A 23,862-nucleotide genomic window follows, 5' to 3' on the forward strand; every position below is an offset into this window, starting at 1 on the left:
TCATTCGAAGGGCTATCCTGTCATGAGTACATATAGCTGGTATGCACTAAACAAGTATTGGAGTACCTGATAAAGATCATCTAATAATTATCTAGTTAGTTTCTATTAATTATTTCCTTATCCCTATTCTCGCATAGATTAAATGGTTGGATTCCATATCCCCGGAGACCCGTACTTCCCCAACCATGGCAATGCAGGATGGCTAGAAGATGAACCGGAAGATGATCACCCAATTCCTTTGGATGATCATGAAGCTGAAGGCTTTTCTGATGATTCTGACTCAGAGCCTGAAGTCAACAACCTACCTCAAGTAGGTCAGGCTCCGAATGACAACCCCGACCCGCATTTCAAGGACCCACAACCCTGTGGGCAACAAACTTGAATACCTGGAGCCATGAACAAGGTCAACCTATTCCCTACAATGGAGACAGGAGTTTCTACAACCTCACCGATGGAGGTTCTGCTGACAGAGTCCTACCCATCATAGTTAGTAGGATGTCTCGGAACATGATACTGGGGCAATCATCTATCAATCGAATCTTGGAGATTGATGCCAACACTGGTATTAACACTATCCACATTCGCCAACTAGAGTCTGCTCAGGAAAGAGCTCAGGTCAACAATGCAATGCTTCAGAGGGAGCTTGCTGAAACCCGAGCTGAGGTCAGGGAACTTCGAGCTCAGCAAGCAAGATCGGATAGGCGTTTAAGGGACATCGAGCGTCTTCTGTCGGATTCGAGGACTCACTCTAACAGTTCTCGTCACCGATAGAATCTTATTAACTTTTCTTTTTGATATAACCTAGTTATGTAAAAACTTTAGGCTAATTTCCTATCCTCGAAAATCTTAGACCTGTTAGGTCTTGATTAGGTCATAGTTCTATCAAAATTTTCCATCTTGGTTGATGTAAGACCTACTTCTAGGTCATTCTTCCCGAACTTATTACATCTATAATTCTAGTATCTTTGACAGATGTCTAATCTAATGGAAATTATTATCCGAATTACTTTTGTCTTCATTCAATCATATTCCTTCAATTATGCTGTTGGGCTATGGAGAGTTAGTCCATGAGTCATTCTCATCAATTTTCCTATCAAATTCTTATCAATATTTATACCTTTCTAAACTTTCAGTTAAAAGATGCCTCCACGCAAATCACCAAGAAACAATCCTCCACCACCACCTATTCCTCAATTTGATACAACAGTCCTCAATGTTGCTGTAGCTGCAGCTGTGGCAACAGCCATGGCTGAATATCATTCCTCAAGTTCTACTGGAGGAGGGACTCCTATTCCAACTATAAAGGTTGAAACCCCTGTGCACTCGAAAGAGTGCTCCTACAAAGATTTCACGAACTGCAAGCCATTGTCCTTTAAAAGAACTGGCGGAGTCATTGTACTCTCGCAATGGTTCGAGAAAACCGAATCGGTTTTCGCAATCTGCTCCTGTCCAGAAGGGAGCAAGGTGAAGTTCGCAGCTTGCACCTTTGAAACAAAAGCCCTAACGTGGTGGAATGGCCATGTTAAGTCCCTATCTCTCCCAGTGGCAAATGATATGGGCTGGGATACTTTGAAAGACCTCATGAGTGAGGAGTACTGCCCGAGGGGAGAGACTCAAAAGCTAGACGAAGAACTTTGGCGCCTAACCATGAAGGGCTCCGACATCGTCGCATATACCGCCAGGTTCTGTGAACTGGTGGCCCTCTGTCCCAATATGATTCATACAGAGGGAAAGAAAATCGAAAGGTTTATATGGGGACTGGTGCCACCATACCAAGGCAATGTTTTGTCATCACACCCTACCACATTCGATAGTGCCAAGCGATTGGCACAACAACTAATTGACCACGGGGTCCGTACCCCTACAGCAACAACTACCCTAGCCATCTCAGAACCCACCAGAACCGCAGAGTCCAAACAGAAATTCTGGGATGACAAGAAAAAGAATAAGGCTGCCAAGAAACAACAGATTGTGGCAGTTCATGCTGCTACGACACTTGCCACTGCTGCTATTCCATTAAAGCAGTATTCTGGAAGCCTGCCGCTCTGCAACAAATGTAATTACCGCCATATGGGAGCCTGTCGGGAAATGCAGTGTGTAAACTGCAATAGGAAGGGGCACACTGCCCGTTTTTGCAAAGCTCCGGCGAGGCCAATCACCCAAGTCCCCGACACTGGAATGGGCCAAGCTTGTTATAACTGTGGCGAGATGGGTCACTACAAAAGGAACTACCCCAAGGCAGGAAATGTCGGTGGAGTAGGAAGAGTTTTGGCTATAGGCCATGAGGAGGCGATTGCCGACCCCACAGTGGTCACTGGTACGTTCCTCCTCGATAACTCTTATGCATGCATTTTGTTTGATAGTGGAGCGGAGAGAAGCTTCGTGAATCAAAAATTTGCTATTTTACTTAAGCAAAAATCACGAGCACTCAAAGAACCGTTCACAGTAGAAATGGCTAATGGGAAGACAGAGAGCATTAGCTGCATATACATAGGGTGTACTTTAACTTTAGACAGTCATTCATTCTCGATCGATCTCATGGCAGTCACAATTAAAAGTTTCGACGTCATCATTGGCATGGATTGGTTGAATCTTCAGCGTGCCGACATCATGTGTTACGAAAAGGCTGTCCACCTTAATCTTTCGTCTGGCGAAACCCTAGTAGTTTATGGCGACAAACCAGGCACGAACCTTTGTATCATCTCGAGCATTCAAGCTCAGAAATTCTTGCGAAAGGAATGTCGTGCATTCCTTGATCATGTTGTCGATGTGAGCCAAGAAACAAAATCTATTCAGAACATTCCAGTAGTACGCGACTTTCCCGACCTTTTTCCAGAAGAACTACCAGGATTACCTCCGCAAAGACAAGTCGAGTTCAGAATCGACTTAGTTCCAGGGGCTACCCCCGTAGCCAAATCGCCTTATCGTCTAGCACCTGCAGAGATGCAAAAACTATCCTGTCAACTTAACGAACTGCTCAGCAAGGGCTTTATAAGACCAAGCTTATCACCCTGGGGAGCTCCAGTCTTGTTCGTCAAGAAGAAAGACAGATCATTTCGTATGTGCATCGACTACAGGGAGCTCAACAAGCTCATTAAGAATCGTTATCCTTTGCCAAGGATAGACGATTTATTCGATCAACTTCAAGGAGCGAACTTCTTTTCAAAAATCGACTTAAGATCTGGATATCACCAACTACTAGTGCTAGGGGAGGATGTTCCGAAGACAGCCTTCCGAACTCGTTATGGGCACTATGAATTCGTCGTGATGCCGTTCGGATTAATAAATGCGCCCGCAGTATTCATGGATTTAATGAATAGGGTGTGTCGCCCTTAATTGGATCAGTTCGTCATCATCTTCATCGATGACATACTTATCTACTCTTGAAGTAAGGAGGAACATAGCCAACATCTGCGATTAGTCTTAGAAACCCTACGCGCGGAGAAGCTTTATGCGAAGTTCTCGAAATGCGAATTTTGGATCCGCCGAGTCGAATTCTTAGGGTACGTGGTTAGCGAAGAGGGAATGCACGTGGACCCTTCCAAAATTAAAGCCATTGAGAGCTGGTCAGCACCGAAGACGCCAACATAAATTCGTCAATTTCTAGGCCTCGCTGGCTACTATCACAGGTTTATTCAGAACTTCTCCCGCATAGTGAAACCTCTTACAACACTTACCCAGAAGGGCGTATCCTTTGACTGGGAAGAAAATCAGGAGAGAGCGTTCCAAACGCTCAAACGAGCCTTGTGCACCGCGCCAATACTATCCCTCCCCGAAGGGATAGAAGACTTCGTTGTCCATTGCGATGCATCAAATCAAGGACTCGGATGTGTTCTAATGCAGCGAGGTAAGGTCATCGCCTATGCCTCGAGACAACTGAAGACACACGAGGTCAACTACACGACCCACGATCTTGAACTAGGAGCAGTTGTATTTGCTCTGAAGATCTGGAGACATTATTTGTACGGAACGAAGAGCACAATCTTTATAGACCACAAGAGCCTACAACACATATTTGACCAGAAGGAGCTCAACATGAGACAACGACGGTGGGTCGAGCTACTCAGTGACTACAAATGCGAAATTCGTTATCATCCCGATAAGGCCAATGTAGTAGCTGACGCCCTAAGTCGGAAAGAATGTTCTGGTCGTAGAGTCAAATCATTGACTATGTCTATCCACTCACACTTGTCCACACAAATTAAGGCAGCTCAGCTTGACGCTTTGAAGCCCGAAAATGTGGCGGGTGAATCCCTGAGAGGGATGGATAAGAACTTAGAGGTTAAGGGTGGCAGAGCTTATTATTTCATGGACCGAATCTGGACCCCGAAACTAGGTGGTTTCAGAGACTTGGTCATGAACGAGGCGCACAACACTCGTTATTCCGTGCACCCAGGATCAGATAAGATGTATCTGGATCTCAAAAAGTTATACTGGTGGCCTAACATGAAAGCAGAGATTGCTACCTTCGTGAGTAAATGCCTTACTTGCGCAAACGTCAAGGTCGAGTACCAGAAACCCTCAGGCCTCCTGCAACAACCTGAAATCCCGAAATGGAAGTGGGAGTAGATCACTATGGATTTCATTACCAAGTTTCCCAAGACAACGGGTGGACTTGATACCATATGGGTCATCGTCGACAGATTGACCAAGTCCGCGCACTTCCTACCTATCAAGGAAACAAACAAGATGGAGAAACTTACAAGAACTTACATTAGGGAGATAGTACGACTGCACGGTGTTCCCATATCCATTATCTCGGACAGAGATAGTAGGTTCACTTCTAGGTTCTGGCAGTCGCTACAGGGTTCGCTAGGAACTAGGCTGCACATGAGTACAGCCTACTATCTGCAGACAGACGGACAAAGTGAGAGGACTATTCAAAGCTTGGAAGATATGTTGCAAGCCGGTGTTATCGACTTTAGGAAGGCATCGGATACTCATTTACCCCTTGTCGAATTTTCCTACAACAGTTATCACACGAGTATAAAGGCAGCTCCATTCGAGGCCCTCTATGGCCGCAAGTGCAGATCCCCTCTGTGCTGGGCTGAGGTGGGTGATACCCAGTTAGCTAAAGGACGAGTTCCTGAAAGCACTCTCACAGGTCTGGGAATCATGCGTGAAACGAAGGACCGCGAACGATTGAAAGCCTCCAGAGACAGAAAAGCTACGCTGATAAACGTAGAAAACCGTTGGAATTCCAGGTGGGCGACCGTGTTTTATTGAAGGTCTCACCCTGTAAGGGCTTGATACACTTCAGAAAGCCTGGAAAGCTAAATCCAAGGTACATTGGGCCTTTCAAGATTCTTGCCAGAATCGGCCCAGTAGCTTACAAACTCAATCTACCAATCGAACTTAGTAACGTACATTCTACCTTCCACGTATCAAACTTGAAAAAATGTCTGTCTGAAGAGACTCTTGTAATCCCACTCGACGAGATCGAGATCAACGAGAGCCTCAACTTCGTGGAAGAACCAGTAGAGATCATGGACCGAGTGGTCAGGCAAACGAAACAAAGTCGTATCCCGATAGTGAAGGTTCGCTGGAACGCTAAGCGAGGACCTGAATTCACTTGGGAACGAGAGGATCAGATGAAACTAAAATACCATCACCTTTTTACTTAGTTACTTGTAATTACTTATTTGCTTAAATTCTAATTTCGGGACGAAATTCCTTCTAAGGAGGGGATGATGTGACAACCCAAAATTTCTAGCTTTCATTCTTCAGTGTAATTAAAGTTAGCTTGGTTTTGCAATTTTATAATGAAGTTTTGGGGCTAAAAGAGTGATTAAAGCATAGTATATTTGAGTTACGTGTCCGAGGATGGGTTAGATTTGGGTGTAGCGTTAGAAAAACGGGCCAAACACACCAAACCTGGTGTGTGCGGCCAGCTAGCCGCACACAAGCCAACCACACACACCTCCAGCCGCACTCACCCTCCTATATATACTATCCTTGGTCATTTTGATCATTTATTACACTTCTACAAAGCAAGAACCCGAAAATCCTCTCAAGTATCATCCGGAAAAGTAACATCTTTCACCAAGAACACCAAGAACACCAAGTTTTCTGGCAGCACACGCTTCTGGCAGCACACCTAGCCGCACACGCGTGCTGGCAGCACACCTGACCGCACACACACATATAGTGTGTATTTTGGCCATACACCTTCTTGTATAGCCTTATAACCCTTCATACAATCATATATGGTTGTAACACTTCAATATAAGTGTTTACTAGTCCCTAAGGTGGTCCCAATTTATAAATTAGTTGTTCATAACACTAATTATATTCATATATGTGCCAATATATGCTAAATAGGATTCACGTGTGTACTCAAGTCACCACTTGATACTTAGCAACTGATCCAACATTGTTATCAGAACCACTCACTACAGGTGAGTTCATTCCCCTAAATGAACCTTTGAAATGTTTTTAAATGCTTTTATGGGGGGAATAAAAGTTAAACAATTATGGTTATTAATCAATCACATGTGATTAATGACTACCAAGCAAATGGTTTTCTTACTTTCCAAACTATTTATCAAACTGTTTTACCTCAAACTGTCTTACAAACTCCTTTAATTGTCAAATACTTTTACTTAAAACTCTTTTAAACTTATATTCTGTGCATCTGTATAAATATAGTTATAAAAGTAGGATTGAAAGGACTTAGAACTGCTAGTCTACCCTGCTTCCTGTTCTTGTTTGATGTGGTCTTAGGGTATCAAGGTTAGTTGTCCAAAGGTCGTTTGAATCCTAGTTATATATTATGTATATATAGATATAAAAGGTTATTTCATTCATCCAATTCCATGCCCTTGGGTAGCAAGGGCATACAAACATGTTCATACTTAACTAGTAAACTACCATAGGGGTAGTTTAGGAAGATACTATTACTAGAACAATGAAACATACAACGAGTCAGTTCATACATGAGTCAATACATACTATGATGAGAATCAAACATGAAACAGAGTGATGAGAAAGAAACTATAGACACTATGATGAGAAACAAACATACATGCTAGACAGATAAAGAACACACAATACAGCTAGTACACAAATCACATTGCATATACATTAACCACATTTATGTGAGCCATTAAGCAGGGCATGGCACTACCTGCCATGACTGTTTTTGTATCAGAATCTCCTTCATTAGGGAGCGTATTGAGTTTGCATATAGATCTATACTAGATTGACTATCCTACACCTTGCTGCTCGCTACAGTGGGACTTGCAAGTCTACGGGTGCCAAACGTCATTTTCACGGCATCTTACATTGTCGTATTTCAGCTAAGTCAGTAGCAAGATACAGGCGGATCACATGTTACCTTAAAATTTACATTTGGTTTAAGGTAGTTAGTACAACAGTAGTTACTAATTACTACATTACAATACTATAACATTTTCCCTTTACTTTTTACTTTGTGATATTCACACAATAAACAATAATGCAAAAAAACTATATTTTTGGGTAATGATAGTCAGATTTGGGAAAATACACACTTTTACAAGACACACACACACAAATACTAGATGCCTTGGTGGAAGGCTACTTTTAGTAGAAAACATAGGGTTTTCTAGGAGAGTTCAATCAAATACAAAACTTTTACAAACATACACAGTACATCTTACAAATGCTTTCATACAAACACAGACACTAATATACTTATGATCTCACCAGCTTTAAAGCTGATACTCGCTTTCAAAATAACTTGTATTCTCAGGTCGCCAGTAAACAGGTACAGGTGCCAGGTTGTGAGAAGAAGGAGCTAGTTCAAGACTCCTATTTTATTTTGATGTATACAATTTTTGGTGTCTATATAACTTGACAGAACACACTTGTATGAAACTATAATATTAATGCAATGGATGATGTTTTTGCTTGTTTACTACTTTGCATTGTTGTGATACTGTACATGACGTCCTCCACCCCAGAACGTTTCCGCCGTTCATCGGTTTTGGGGGTGTGACACAGTCCCCTATGTTCAATTAATATCTTTTGATAATATAATTAATTCTTAATTAATTCTTTGACCAATATTAATTAACCAATATGATTTATCCTTTAATATATTATTCATATAATATATTAATAAACCATAATAACCTCTTTCTCTATTATTCATCCAGTCAAGTTGCTCCAATGAAGGTAACCAAAAAGGACCATGTTACAACCGGGTCAATTATATACCAAATATAGTTGTGGACTTAGACACTAATCCAACAGTCTCCCATTTGGATAAGTCTAATAACTATAAATGCAAGTACGACTTCAAAATCTGATTAGCAATCGTAGCTCTCAAAAGCCGCTGTCGAACTCTAACATGTCCTTTAGATAAGGGATCGATAGTCCTTCGTTCTAAATATATCGTGTGAACAATTACATGGAACATAGTCATACTTATTGTCCAACAATTTGTTTCTCGATCTTTGATCTGTCTGACATAGAACTTAATTGAACACATCAATTAAGTCCTGACTGGGACCGACACATAATTCAAACCAAATCATCGAGGGGCCCAAGATATCACTTTTACCGTCGTAGGATAAAAGGAACAGATAAACTTCGACTTATATGCTTTTACTATTTACTCTTCAAATCATACACAACAATGTGTTTTATAACATCAAGTTACGAACGCGTTTACGCATTATCAATGCACAACCAACTTGCAAACAATAAACCATATATCTAGGTTTAAAGACTATATGATATTATCATCTCACAATCACTCGTGATTAATTCCATGATGTGATTCAAGTGAGTGTGGGTTTAATCCAATACTCATATCTTATTTTATAAGCACTCGTGAACGTTGCAGCAAAATTTTTCTATGTCTAAAAACTTAGACAATCTACAAACTAATTCATGACAGTCTTCATTCATACTTACTTCCAATGTATGATTGAATGTGGATAGTTTAAATAATCTTATTATTTAGGAAGTCAAAACATGCAAAGTGAAACAATAGTAAATAATTAACACAAGACAGTAACTTTACTTATAAATAAAACACCTTTATTTAATCATCAAATGTAAATTACAGTTTGCTATTACAAGTTTCTAAAAGCTATCTAATCACTAAAACTAATATCTTCCTTTATCCCAATGCTCCTAGCGTGCTGCAAGTGCTTAACCCTACTCAGTCCCTTTGTAAGGGGATATGCTAGGTTCTCTTCTGATGATACCCACTTTACTACGAGGAGTCCCTCTTCTACCCGATGTCTAATAAAGTGCTACTTTCTGTCGATATGTCTGGATCTGCCATGATCCCTCAGTTCCTTGGTTAAGGCAACCGCGACTTCGTTACCACAGAAAATCTCCATAGGCTCCTTTATGGCTGACACAACTCCAAGGTCACCGATGAATTTCTTCAACCATATTGCCTCATTTGGCACTTTGCTTGCTACTATGTACTATGATTCGCACGTTGAATCAACTACGGTTTCCTGCTTGGAACTTTTCCAAGTCACTGCTCCTCCATTTTGGGTAAAGACCCAGCCCGACAGAGAGCAAAAGTTGTCTCTTTCGGTCTAAAAACTGGCATCACTATACCCTCACACCCTTAAGTCATCACTCCCACCGAGGATAAGAAACCATTCCTTGGTCCTCCGAAGGTACTTAAGAATATTCTTGACTGCAGTCCAATGTGCTCAACCAGGGTTCTCTTAATATCTGCTGACCATGCTCAAAGTGAAGTCCACATCAGGGCGAGTACAAGTCATAACATACATGATCAAGCCAACTGCAGAAGCATAAGGTACTCGGCTCATCTCTGCTATTTCAGCTTCGGTACTCGGGCTTTGAGTCTTACTCAACTTGGTATTGCTTTGAGTCTTATCCAAGTAAGTACTTTAACTAAGTCTTATTAGTCTTTTACTCCTATTTCTCACTATCCTTATCCCTAGAATATAAGCAGCTTCTTCGAGGTCCTTCATAGCTAAGCACTTCCCAAGCCAGGACTTAACCTCCTGCAAGGTTGGGACATCGTTTCCTATGAGTAGTATGTCATCCACATAGAAAACGAGAAAGCTAACTATACTCCTACTGACTTTGACATATAAGCAGGACTCATCCTCACTTCACAAGAAACCAAAATCTCTGACTTTCTCATCGAAACAAAGATTCCATCTGCGAAATGCTTATTTCAATCCATAAATGGATTTCTCAAGCTTACACACTCTATTTGGGTGTTTCACATCGACAAAACCCTCTGGCTGACTCATGTAAACATCTTCAGCCAGCTTCCTATTAAGGAAAGCAGTTTTGACATCCATATGCCATATTTCATAATCATGAAACCGCAACTATGGCTAGCATAACCCTTATATAATTTATCTTCACTACTGGTGAGAAAGTCTCATCATAGTCAACTTCGGGAGTTTGAGTAAAGCCCTTTGCAACCAATCGTGCCTTATAAGTGTGTACTTTCTCATCCATGTCGGTCTTCTTCTTGAAGATCCATTCGCACCCGACCATCTTATGACCCGGTACATTGTCAACCAAGTTCCAAACTTGATTGTCATACATGGACTGAATCTCGTTGTCCATAGCCTCTTTCCACTTTGCAGACTCCGGGTCTACCATGGCTTCCTTGTACCTATTAGGTTCATCCAAATTTACTAGTTTACTATCACTAATAAACGTATCACCTTCACTTGTTATATGAAAACCATATAACACAGGCAGAACACTAACTCTACTAGAATGTCTAAGAGGTAAGGATTCATCAATCGATTCAATAGGAGTTTCCTCCTCGGGTTGAGCGCCAACGTTAGAGGTTCCTTCATTGCTTGACTCTTGAATCTTTTCAAGATCAATTTGCCTCCCACTGTCCTCTTGGCTTATGAGTTCTCGCTCTCAGAAAACCTCTCTCCTCACAACGAAAACAACATTGTCACTCGGTTTATAGAAGAGATATCCAAAGGACTTCTATGGATAGCCGATGAAAATACACTGCTCGCTATGAGGTTCGAGCTTGTCGTGATTCTCTCATCTTACGAAAGCCTCACCACCCCAAACCTTGGTATGTGCCAACGAGGGAGCTTTCCCTGTCCATATCTCGTGAGGTGTTTTAGCCACCTTCTTAGTAGGGACTAGATTAAGGATATGGGCAGCAGTCTCTAAGGCATACCCCTAAAATGAGTTAGGTAACGAAGCATGACTTATCAAGGAACGAACCATGTCCAATAGAGTTCGATTGCGCCTCTCAGCCACACCATTCAACTACGGTTTCCTAGGTGGCGTCGATTGCGAAATAATTCTGCATTCCTTGAGGTAGTCATGGAATTCAAGACTAAGGTACTCATCACCTCGATCGGATCGGAGCATCTTAATTTTCCTGCCCAACTGATTCTCCACTTCTTGCTTAAAATCCTTGAACTTTTCAAAGGTTTCTGACTTGTGCTTGATTAAGTAGATATACCTATATTTGTTATAATCATCGATAAAAGTCACATAGAAGCTGTTCGCATCCCTTGTGGTGGATCTAAAGGGCCCACACACATCGGTGTGTATGAGATCCAATAAACCCTCACCCCTTTCAAAAGTATGAGTGAAGGGTGACTTGGTTATCTTTCTAAGCAAACAAGACTCGCACACGTCATCGTCCGTAAGGTCGAATGACTCCAGCACTCCATCATTTTGGCGTTGGGCTATGCGATTCTTTTTGACATGTCCAAGACGACAATGCCACAAGCATGCTTTGTCCAAACTATTGGAAGAATCGATATGCAACACATCATTTCCTAAGTTGTCTACAACCATCACAGTTTCATATATTCCATTAGAAGGCAATGCTTCAAAATAGAAAGTACCATTAAAGAAAGAATTAATATAACCTTTTTCATTATCAAACAAAAATCTAAAGCCTTGTTTATACAAACCATGAAAAGAAATAATGTTCCGTGTCATTTTTGATGAGTAACAACAATTATTCAAATCTAAACCTAACCCACTACTAATTACTAAAGAGTAAAATCCAATCTTGGTGACATGCGACGCTTTCCTATTCCCCATGATCAAGTTTTATCTTCCCATGCTCCACATTCCTACTTCTTCTTAGACCGTGCAAATCAGACACAAATGTGAAAACCACATCGTGTATCGAGGACCGAAGACATAGTATGCGATGAGTTGTTAGAATGAATAGTATAAATACCTACGAATGATGACTTTATCTTCCCATCCTTGATATCTTGCAAGTACTTCGGGCAGCTTCATTTCCAATGCTCTTTGTTGTGGCAGTAGAAGCAATCAACATCCTTCGGGTTGGAGGAGGGTGCAGCGGGACCATCCTTGATTCTACTAGAAGAGGTACCATCATGGGACTTTCCCTTGTGGCTCTTAGAAGGAGCCTTCCTCTTCTTACCCTTCCCTTGCCCAATAGCCAAGACGGGGGTGGTAGTAGCAAGAGTTGATGCAAAATATTTGTCTTTCAGACTACTCTCACCAGTCTTTAGCAGGCCTTAAAGCTTGCTTAGAGTGACATCCTCCTTGTTTGTGTGGAAGGTCATACAAAATTGGTTGTAACAAGGAGGTAAGGAGTGTAGAATGATATCTATGGCCAACTCCTCATCAAAGTTAACATTTAACTTCAGTAAGCGGTCCACATATCTCTGCATTTTCTGCAGGTGGGCCGTGATGGACTCTCTATCCTTCATCTTGGTAGTGATCATCGCAGCGATGATCTCGTACCTTTCATTTCTCGCGCTTTGATGGTACCTATCCATAAAATCTTGATGCATATCGTAGGGGTAGTAGTCCTCGTAGGACTTTTGGAGTTCATCAGTCATTGTCATGAGCATGATGCAATGAACTTTTGTAGCATCTCGCTCGTGAGCTTCGAAATGCAGCAATCTCTTCGGGAGTAGCAGTGTTGGTGTCAACCTCCTTCAGCTCCTTGTTGAGAACATACTCATTGTCCTCATAGCGGGTGACCATACGGATATTGCGGATCCAATCATTGAAATTGGTCCTGTCAAAAATCACTCTCCCACACAAAATTCATGAGTGAGAATGAGCCAGTAGGGATTGAACCAGAAGCATTGGTCTTTGAAATAGACATCTGAAAAAGAAAAGAGACAAAGTTTAGATTAGATAATAATCCCCAATTAAACAGCCAAATGAGAAATTAGGGCTAGGACCCAGTACAATTATTCACAATTTAGAAGAGGGATGCCGTAATCTAAATTGGAAATAATTTGAAGGTAAGTGAATGACGATTCACTAATTTCCACCATGAAAAACGAAAAAGAGTTTTAAGTTTTTAAATGAATTGAAATTCTTAGATTTTTTGAGATTCATTGAACTTTTCAAATGCATGTTTAAATCTCGATATGCCCTTCAAATTTGTGACTGAGATACCGAGGATCACAAACAAGGTGTGAATAACCATGCAAATATACTTGGTGCTCTCGATGTTACAAATCACCTAATCAATGTGTCAGTTAGCCACACACGCTTCATTGATCTATGATAAACATCAAGCTACCTTTTGCCACCTTTACTAGTCCCAAATTAGTGTGCCGATTAACCACACACGCTCCACTAACGACTTAACAAGGTGTAAAGTGAAAATTCATGGAATAGCATCATTTCACATTTTTCCTAAAGTAACTAAGATTGAGAATTTATTAAAAAAAACATTTAATTACTTTATTAATCATTATACTTTTAATGATGAATTAGCTGTCATATTATACCCGTTCGGCTAACGACCATTTACTAATCAAGGAAGTGATTGGTGAGAGTGGACACCTCTTAAACTGCCATTTTGTAGGCATCAACCTTATACACCCGTTATAGACCGGGTTCGTAAATGAGAACTACTAACCGTAAGACTAGCTTAATCTTGTATGTATGTATATATATATATATATATATATATATATATATATTATTAATCTTATAATACTATAATAGTATAAGGGTTGAATTTTAAACTTGTAAAATTCTAGGGTTTAGAATTTAAATATTTTCAAAATTAAACTTTTAATAAAAAAATTTTAAATTCCAAAACTTGAGGGTAAGTTTTGAAACTTTTCAAAAACATCTATTAGATCAAATTTGAAAAATTATTATTTAATCATATTATTAATATTTATCACATAATTTGACCTAATCTATTTTCTTTCAAGATAATTCAAATAGAAAATACAAATAATTAAATATATCTTATAAAACAAGTAACTATCTTATTTATGACAATTATCCTTCAATTGAATTAGGATAATCAATACCATATTGGAAAAATCGAGTTTTTTCAGTCAAAATCGTTTTTGGTAATTATCCAAATTCAATTTTAGTCAAAATCCTGAAAAATTAGCCACCAGACGAGCCGACTGGCCGAGTCATAGACAGGACTCGTCGAGTTGCCCTGACTCGCCGAGTTCATCTGGTGACTCGACGAGTCCATCAGTCAGAGGCTGGAATTTTCGACTTTTGAGCTTAAAAAAATTATCTATGCATCAAATACAATAGAGAAATGATCGAGGCTCTGATACCACTGATGGGTTATGAGCAAAACAACATTCCTATGGTGTTCATGCAAACCCTAAAGCTTGGGTCTAGTTTTTTCTATTTGACATGCAACAATTGTTCAAGACTTGCAAACCCTAATCTAGCATACAACAAAACTTGAAATCAACATAAATAAACTAGTAAGAATGTTACCTTGATTGTTGCTTGAAGATCTTGAGCTTTTGAGAATCTTAGCACCTCAAATATTGTGCCTCTAATAGACCACAAACACCAAAGCAATTGGAGAATGCAAGAGAGAGGGGAGGTGAATTTCAGCTCTATGAACTCTTCTTAGGGTTGTGGTAGCCGAAAAATGTAAGCCAAGAGGTTGCTTATATAGGTGAGCTACTAGGGTTTCAGTCAAAACCCTAATTGGATTGCTTAGGCCTTAAGCAGTCTAAAGATCCTTCCAGAAACAAGGCCTTAGACGAATTCAATGTGGGCTACCCTCTTGATTTCGTCCACCCACTTCTAAGGGATCCACAACCTAAAAATCAATTATTTTATAATTGCAATTCCAGTCCCCTATGTTTAATTAATATCTTTTGATCATAAAATTAATTTTTAATTAATTCTTTGACCAATATTAATTAACTAATATGATTTCTCTTTTAATATATTATTCATATAATATATTAATAAACTATAAAACTTCTTTCTCTATTATTCATCCAGTCAAGTTGTTCCGGTGAAGGTAACCAAAAAGAACCATGTTATAACCGGATCAAGTACATATCAAATATAGTTATGGACTTAGACACTAATCCAACAGTTTTCCTATAAACTAATATTAATCTCAAAATATATGATAAAAAATTTGTCAAAGATATCAATCATCTATTTTTAATGTAGTAAAAAATAATATTAATTTTGATTATGTAAAAATTACACGAATGGTCCCTATGGTTTAGGGTAATTTGCACGTTTGGTCCCTAACTTATTTTCTTAACTCGGAAGGTCCCTACTGTTTGTTTTTGTTACGCGCTTGGTCCCTGTCTTACATAAAAAGTCTATTTTTCCCTTTATTTTTTAATTTATTTAAATAAACACACCCCTAATCTCACCCTTCTCAGCTTACCTTACGTACCGCATTATTTTTTCCTATTTAAATAATAGTCTTTTTAGGTATGACAGAGACCAAGCGCGTAACAAAAACAAACAATAGGGACCAGACACGTAATAAAAACAATCAGTAGGGACCTTCCGAGTTAAAAAAATAAGTTAGGGATCAAACGCGCAAATTACCCCAAACCATAGGGACCATTCATGTAATTTAAAGAGAAATGTGATGCTCATTTACTATGAACAGTTTGTGATCGACCTTGTTCTAAGCTATGCACTTCTTCCGAACCATCTAACCCACTCCAATCGAGATAAACAATTTCCTTTAACCAATAATTACTTTTTTAAAAAAGTAAACTATACTTTTTTTTAATGTTATTCATGTTTAACAAACAATTTTATATATTTAAGTATATGTAATAAAAAAATAATAGTTATTAAACCTTATCTGTATTAAAAGAAAAAAAGCATGATTGTAAATGAATTTAGTTATAAACTATTATTATCATCACCATGGTATCTTTAATAAATATAAACAAACAAAACATAAAAAATAGCATTAAAAATATGTTTGAATAAAACGCTAAAAAAAATTGAAAAAAAAAACATCAAAGAAAATATTACTAAATGTATTCGAATAAAACATCATCATCAAAAAAAAAAAAATTGTTTGAGCTAAACGTCAAAATATACAAACACGAAAAAATATAAATAAACATTAAACAATATATTTGAACAAAACAGGTAAAAAAAAATCTAAAATCTAAAAAATATAAATAATTAAATAAAAAAGTAATAAATAATAAACAAAATTACATAAATGATTTCTGTGATTGGAACAAATTACATAAAGTGTCTCTATGGCAAGAAGGGTAAATGCGTGTCATTTTAGATTGGATTTAATTGAAAAAACTTAATACGGTTTGCCAAAAGACCATCTTTGTAAGGTGTTGTTTGTTTTTTGGAAAAAACCTCTTCAAACCTCTTATTGCTGCGCGACGTAGTATACGCGCAATACTTTTCATCTCGCAGTTGTTTTGTTTTTTAGAAGTCTCATGAGTTAAAAACCTCTGCGCGTGCTCTGTTTGGCGCAACACTTGTACTACCTCTTTCAACCTCTTCCAGCCTCTTCTTCTTCTTTTTTTATTGCTGAAATTTTGATTATATGTTGTTAAAATTTTAGTTCACATTTTTTTTTTCGTTTTTTTTATTCTTGTTGAATTTATTTTTCGTTTTTTTATATTCAATAATGATAATTTTTGTTGAAATATCATAATTTTTTTACTGAATTATCATTAATTTTTACCGAGATGTTATACATTATTAAATTTTACGTATTAAAAAGCTATTTTTGGTTTATAAAATTAGTTTATTTTAATTTTTTAATATCTGCAGCAATATGCAGATGTTAAAAAAAAAAACACGCTTCTTATTACAGTCTGCAGCCGTTTGGTCCACATCTTCTACTGCAGAGGGTTGCAGAGGTGGTCCGCAGACTTCATAAATTTTTGCTTCAGAAAATCAAATAGACCTAAGACTTTAAGAGCACAAGGATCATCCATGCAAATTCATTGGTTATAAGAACTAGAGTTAGTTGATTTCGTCAAATAAAAGGACTATTTATGCAAACTTGTTGAAAATTTAAGGGTATTATAATTAGTTTCTTATTATTTTCACTCGCTCGTTAATCGATCGGAATAACTGAGAGAAAAGAGTCAAGATACTTAAATCGACCCAAGTCGAAAGAAGAAATTAAGGAAGATATCCTATGGAAATCAAATTATAAGGCTTGCAAAGTAAAAGATTAAACGGTGTCTGCTAAAGTTTGGTGTTGCTGGGAATTTGAGGTACGTTCCTGAAACTGACAAATTGATGAATTATAAGTTACCAATAAACAAATGGAAGTGTTAATTATATAAAATGGAAGTGTTAATTATGTTTTATATAAGTTATTTAGTAAATTTTCTCAAAGAGTTAAAAAAAAATGTCAACCCGGAATGTGAGAAACGTATTTTGACCTAATTTAGTCAAAGTTGTGAAGTTTATGAATTTGTGTAGTTAGATGATCAAATTAAGAAATTTGTAAAGTTAATATGCTGTCGTGTATGTTATAAACGAATGGAATTTGTAGGAAAATGACTAATGATGTGTGTATGTGTTGTGGACACAAAGAGAAAATGGAAATAGGGGGATTTATCCGTTGTGCATTGCCGTGTATTTGTTGACACTATTTAAATTCGTGTCTTGCTACGTTTAAGTATCAAATACTAGGGAAATTCATTATTAATTTATTAGTTCATAACATTATAATTAGATCAAAGATACTAGTCAGTTAATGATTACCCATTGATTTACTGATTACCGATTGAGGTGTTTCAGATCGAATCTGGTTAGTGATGAAAATACTCGTTTAATTACAACAGATAGATGTTGACATCACGTTATAAATATATGGACAACATGTTAGCAATGATGTTTAAAATTATTGGAGGATCAGGATGTTAAAGATGAAAGTGTGAGTGGGACTGATTAGAGGAAATTCAGAATTTTTAGTAACCAAGGTGTAAATAGACATGTCCTGATGGGAATTGTTTCTTGATTTTTCATTGAGAAACACTTGGAGTCGGGTTTATAGATAGAGTCTGTCTTTTAAACTACGAAATTAAATACAATAATTTTGATTGAATTAATTATTGAGTGTACCCCATGCATAAAATAGGAGAGGCTGTTCATTATTTTCACTCCGTGGTTAGCCAATCTAGAGAATTAAGAGAGAATAGTCAAGAGGTGGAGGAATTGAGGAAAGTGAAGAGTTTAGAAAGGGAGTCTGGTAAATTTTGTTTTCTATTGGGAATTCCTGCACGTCTTATAAGAAAAATACTAATGTAGAATTAAGAATAAAACATTAGTTTGTATAATGTGATTCTGTAAAAACTGACTCACGTACCTAAATTAGTTCTTGCCTATCTTTAGAATTGAACTTTTATTAGACTTCAAAGGGGTTTTTAAGACCAAAAATTGAAAACGAAAATGTAAGGACTAGTTATGCGATTTTCTACATTGTAACATATTACTTTAATTATGATTTCTGACAAGATTTTTCTACATGATAACAGGTTTTATTGGAAAGTTGAATCTCTCGGTATAAAGTTCATTTATTGAGGTGCTCAGACCACATACATTCTATCTCAACAAATCAAAACATCCATGGCATCTTCATCATCTTCTCCTTCTGCTCCGGCCTTTTCTTCTCAATTGTGGAAGTACCATGTTTTTCTTAGCTTTAGAGGAGAAGATACTCGCAAGAATTTTGTGGATCATCTCTACTCAGCTCTTGAACAACAAGGGATCTACACTTACAAGGATGACGAAACACTTCCCCGGGGTGAATCGATAGGTCCATCCCTTGTGAAGGCTATAGAAGAATCTCAAATTGCTGTCATCATATTCTCTGAAAACTATGCAGATTCATCATGGTGCTTAGATGAACTTTTATGTATTATGAATTGCAAAGATAAGAAAGGTCAAGTCGTTATGCCCATATTTTATGACGTGGATCCCTCTGATGTGCGAAAACAAAAACGAAAATATGGAGAAGCATTTTCAAAACATGAGTTGGAGAACAATAACAAAGTTAAATCTTGGACACAAACATTTGTGGATAACCCTTGGGGATGGCTCTTTGCACCACGAGAACAAAAACAGAAACACAGAGAATCATGTTCCAAACAGGAGTTGGAGAACAAGAAGAAAGTTGAATCTTGGAGAAAAGCACTTGTGGATGCAAGTAACATTTCTGGATGGGAACCCAAACACATTGCTAATGGGTATCTTTCTTCTTTATCTTTGCACTTTTTATGCTTAAAGTATGTGTGCTCCACATGCTGCTTATGCGTGTACCTTATAAGTTTTTTATACAACTTTTCTGATTATTCTTGTTGGTGTTGATAACCGTGAAAAAGGATTAACTGGATCAATTAGCTTAAGTTATGATGGACTTCATTGAGTTTTAATTCTAATTCTGTACTTAACATTGCGCTTCATACTACAACAACAATCTTGGATCACTTTTTTCTATTTAAAATTATTTGATGTTTCCCAAGAAAATTGTTACAGACTACTTGTGATATTAACTTTATATTTTTATGTTGTGACTTATGAAAATGTGAACATGTTTTAATTATCCTGGCATATCCAATGTATAGGCATGAAGCGAAGGTTATCAACGAAATTGTTGACACAATTTCACAGAGGTTGCAGCTAGTAACTTCAAGTGCAAATGAGAACCTGATCGGACTAGCAATTCGCATGCAACATTTTAAATCAGATTTACAAATTGGATCGGGAGGTGTGCGTATGATTGGAATATGGGGGGTTGGGGGTGGTGGTAAGACTACACTTGCATCTTCTATTTATGATGAAATTTCTAGCAAGTTTGATGGTTGCTGTTTTGTAAAAAATATCCGGGATGAATCAAGCAAGAATGGTTTGGAAAAACTGCAAGAAATAATCCTTTCTAGTGTATTGAAGAAAAAACAAGTGAATGTAATATGGAGAGTTGAGGAGGGAAGACAGGTGATAATGGATAGGTTATGCCATAGAAAGGTGTTGATTGTTCTTGATGATGTCGATCAGCTTGACCAACTAAAAGCATTAGCTGGATCACATAATTGGTTCGGTGAAGGAAGCCGAATAATAATCACAACTAGAGATGAACATTTATTAAATGCACACAAAGTAAATGTGATGCACAATATTAGTTTATTAAACGATGATGAAGCTATTAAGCTCTTGCGCAAACATGCATGCCTGGACTACAGACCCATGGAAGGTATTGAAGATTATGAGCAGCTTTCAAAAGAGGTGGTGTCTTATGCTGGTGGGCTTCCATTAGCACTTACAGTTCTTGGTTCTTTTCTGTGTGACAAAAACATTAATGAGTGGAGGAGTGCATTAGCCAGACTGAAAGAGATCCCAAATGATAATATCATTGAAACACTAAAAATCAGCTTTGATGGACTTACAAGGGCTGACAAACACTTGTTCCTAGACATCGCATGCTTTTTTAGGTCGGTGAAGAAAGATACAGCAATGGAGATGCTCAATGCTTGTGGTTTTCATTCTGTTATAGGAGTGAAGGTGTTGATACAAAAAGCTCTCATAACTATTTCAGAAGATGGAGAGTTTGATATGCATGATCTGGTGCAAGAAATGGGACACCACATTGTTAGAGGGAAACACCCTAAGAATCCTGAAAAACATAGCAGACTTTGGAGGAAGGAAGATCTTCTAAAAATATGTGCTATGGATGCAACAATGGTAATGGGTTAAGCTACATTTCCAACATGTATATAACAAAACACTCTGACTGAAGCCCTGACACCATTTTGTTTCTCTTATCACAGGAACTTGACAAGGTTGAAGCAATAAAAGTTGAGAGTGATAGATTGCTAGAAGGACAAGTTCTTCCTCCAATTTCTGCTAACATGAAGAACCTTCGGTATTTGTTCTGGATAGGTGATCCTGCAAATCCATTGCTTAATAACTTCCCACCAAGGGAGCTTTGTTGTCTAATATTGGTTGGTGGCTTGCAAAAACAACTTTGGGAGGGCTGTAAGGTAATTTGTATTGTTTATCTAATTTACATATGAAAACAAAGCCGATGCTAAATTATAGACATGAGTAATTCAGAGTAAATTTTAAGTATTCATGGTGTTAATAGTATGAACCTTTACTCTATAAATGTCCTTTGGGTTAATAAGGATTAAAATTTATAAATTATAGACAAAACTGCAAAAATGGTCCCTGTGGTTTGCACTTCATTTGGATAAGGTCCAAAAATCTTTCGACTTGCAAAAATGGTCCTTATTCGAGGGTTTTGTTGTGGATTTGATCCCTAAAATAAAATAAACGGATGTTAAAGTTAGGGACCAAATCCACAACAAAACCTTCGCATACAGAAAAATTTTGCAACTCAAAAGATTTTTGGACCTTACCCAAAGAAAAGTGCAAACCATAGGGATCATTTTTGAGGTTTTGTCTAAAAATACAACTTGTTTGATATGATATTGACAGATTAGTCATTGTAATCCATAGTGGTTATGTATTGCGCATCCTCCATCCAAATATTCTTTTGTTCCAACATAAATACAAGTTTCCTTTTGTTTTCTTTAAAATAAATTAAATACTATATTATTGTTTGGGCGAGATTTTGATCTATTTTTTTGTACTAATAATCATTATAAAATATTGATATCATCGATCTGTGTTCTTTTATTATTTTGTTTTTATCAAGTCATGCTTTTAGATATTTAAACAAGTAAACAAACACTTCAAATGATTTCCATGTATGGATGAAAGGGATTAGTTTTTTGTTTAATGATCTTCTCATATTGAAATAGCATATCACTGAGATGTCTGTCTGCATTTGTGTCTGTTTCTTCCTTAATTGATACATTTTTGACTGGTTTTCACTTGTATACATGAACAGTATCTACCAGCTTTGAGAATCATAGAACTTTATTGTTTGGACCACTTAATCATAACACCAGATTTTGATGGACTGCCAAATCTTGAAAAATTGACGCTTGAAAGCTGCATGCATTTAGAAGAGATTAATCCATCAATTGGGCACTTGGAAAGCCTTGTTTTACTATCTATTGAACGTTGTGAAAGTTTTAAGATATTTCCACCCATCACCCGGCTAAAGAATCTCAAGACCCTTATTTTCACACAGTGCTACAAACTTTTTAAACCCTCAGAGATCCAACAACAAAACATGGAAAATTTACCACATTTTCATTTGGATAAAGAATTCTGTTTAGAGGAGCCTTGTTTACCTCCCAACAACATCAACCACCACATAGGGTCTCTGCTTTTTCACAACCTGCAAAAAGTCGGCTTCTTAAGAAAGTTGGATCTCAGCCAGTGCAATTTGGAAGATGAAGACATAGGTTCTACTGTTTGTGAGTTACCCAACTTGCAAGAACTCAATCTTTCACGAAACAAGTTTTCGCGATTAAGTTTTAGTCGCTTCCGGCTTCCTCGGCTCAAATGGCTCAATGTGAGAAACTGCTATGACCTTGTAGAATTGACAGAGCTTCCATCAAGTATAGCTGCTGTTATGGCAGATTATTGCGACTCACTTGAAACCTTGGGTGATATTTCAAACTGTAAATGGTTGTGGAAAGTCTCACTTTGGATAGGGACCAAACTTTGTGGTGACATATTACTAGGCTCCATGCTCCAGGTTTGGCTCTACATACCTTGGCAATTTCAATCTTATTAATATGAATATTGAATGTGTTTTACATGGCAGGGAAATGCTATTAAAGATCACTTTATCAGTGTCCATCTTCCGCATAAGATTTCAAAGGCGTTTGTAAGTAGACTCTTGGGGTGTAACACATGTGCAGTGCATCTTCTACATGATAGGGGGAGCACATTTACGCTGTGTCTTCCACATGATTGGTACAATGATTTTTGTGGGTTCTTAATGTGTGTTGTTACCCGCTATGGACTTAAGAAGATTAATATAATCATCAAACCAGAGCGAGATGATCAAGATCCTCCATTTGAGGTCTCGCAGGAATCTAACGGAGGAGCACTGGAGCATGACACATCATTCATAGGATATGTTTCCTTTAGTTCATTAAAGCGAACTACTTTGCTGAATCCATCGTACAATATCCTTTCATTTTCCACAACCACCAAGTATTTGAGTTCATTTACAGCTAAGCTCATTCCTAGGAAAAGTAAACTTGACTCGATGGAAACAACAAAAATCGCAATAGATTGCTCTGAATTTTGGGATGAGGAAGAAGATCATAGTCCGACATTTACCATTAAACAAGATTCAGAGTCTTGTATCAGTATCTTATGGCGACCTTAGGACAACATCTAACAAACCCATACTCATATCTCTCATTATTTTCCGGTTCGTAGTTCGTGTTCTGAATGTTTTCTTTTGCATTTTTATTGTTAAATGATTAGTTGTATTACTTACCATTATCAATCTCGTTAAAGTCTATATCAATGTCCATATTCGAAAGAATTGAATTCCATTATGTATACTTATGTTAAAAAGACAAACTTATCCATGCAAAATCCTTTTATATTGAAGCACAATCACATCATCTGCTTGTTGTGTTATACACAGAAGATCAAAGGTCTCCTCAATTGTCTTTTGTTGCCTTGATGTTGGTTGTTCACTGCCTTGTCATTTGCTCTGCGCCCTGTTGCCTCTGTTGTATCATTCGTATGTGGGTTGTT

The 23,862-nt window shown here is 37.7% G+C and overlaps 1 protein-coding gene across 1 annotated transcript; it reads left to right on the forward strand.

The window, feature by feature from the left end:
• Nucleotides 1-17,287: 17,287 nt before the first annotated feature.
• LOC145011274 (TMV resistance protein N-like) lies at nucleotides 17,288-23,718 on the forward strand. The gene is made up of 6 exons (XM_078969960.1): nucleotides 17,288-17,438; nucleotides 18,708-19,418; nucleotides 19,797-20,910; nucleotides 20,997-21,209; nucleotides 22,082-22,840; nucleotides 22,910-23,718. The coding sequence occupies exons 2-6, from the start codon at nucleotides 18,799-18,801 to the stop codon at nucleotides 23,480-23,482; spliced, it is 3,279 nt and encodes a 1,092-aa protein (XP_078826086.1). The 5' UTR covers nucleotides 17,288-17,438; nucleotides 18,708-18,798; the 3' UTR covers nucleotides 23,483-23,718.
• The last annotated feature ends 144 nt before the right edge of the window (nucleotides 23,719-23,862 follow it).

This window comes from Lactuca saligna, chromosome 8 (assembly GCF_052625555.1).
Source record: "Lactuca saligna cultivar CGN05327 chromosome 8, ASM5262555v1, whole genome shotgun sequence".
NCBI lineage: Eukaryota > Viridiplantae > Streptophyta > Magnoliopsida > Asterales > Asteraceae > Lactuca > Lactuca saligna.

Coding starts and splice junctions, on each gene's coding strand:
- LOC145011274 (XM_078969960.1), top strand. CDS start 18,799: ATGGCATCTTCATCATCTTCTCCTTCTGCTCCGGCCTTTTCTTCTCAA. Junction 20,911..20,996: donor GTGCTATGGATGCAACAATG/GTAATGGGTTAA, acceptor CTCTTATCACAG/GAACTTGACAAGGTTGAAGC. Junction 22,841..22,909: donor TACTAGGCTCCATGCTCCAG/GTTTGGCTCTAC, acceptor TTTACATGGCAG/GGAAATGCTATTAAAGATCA.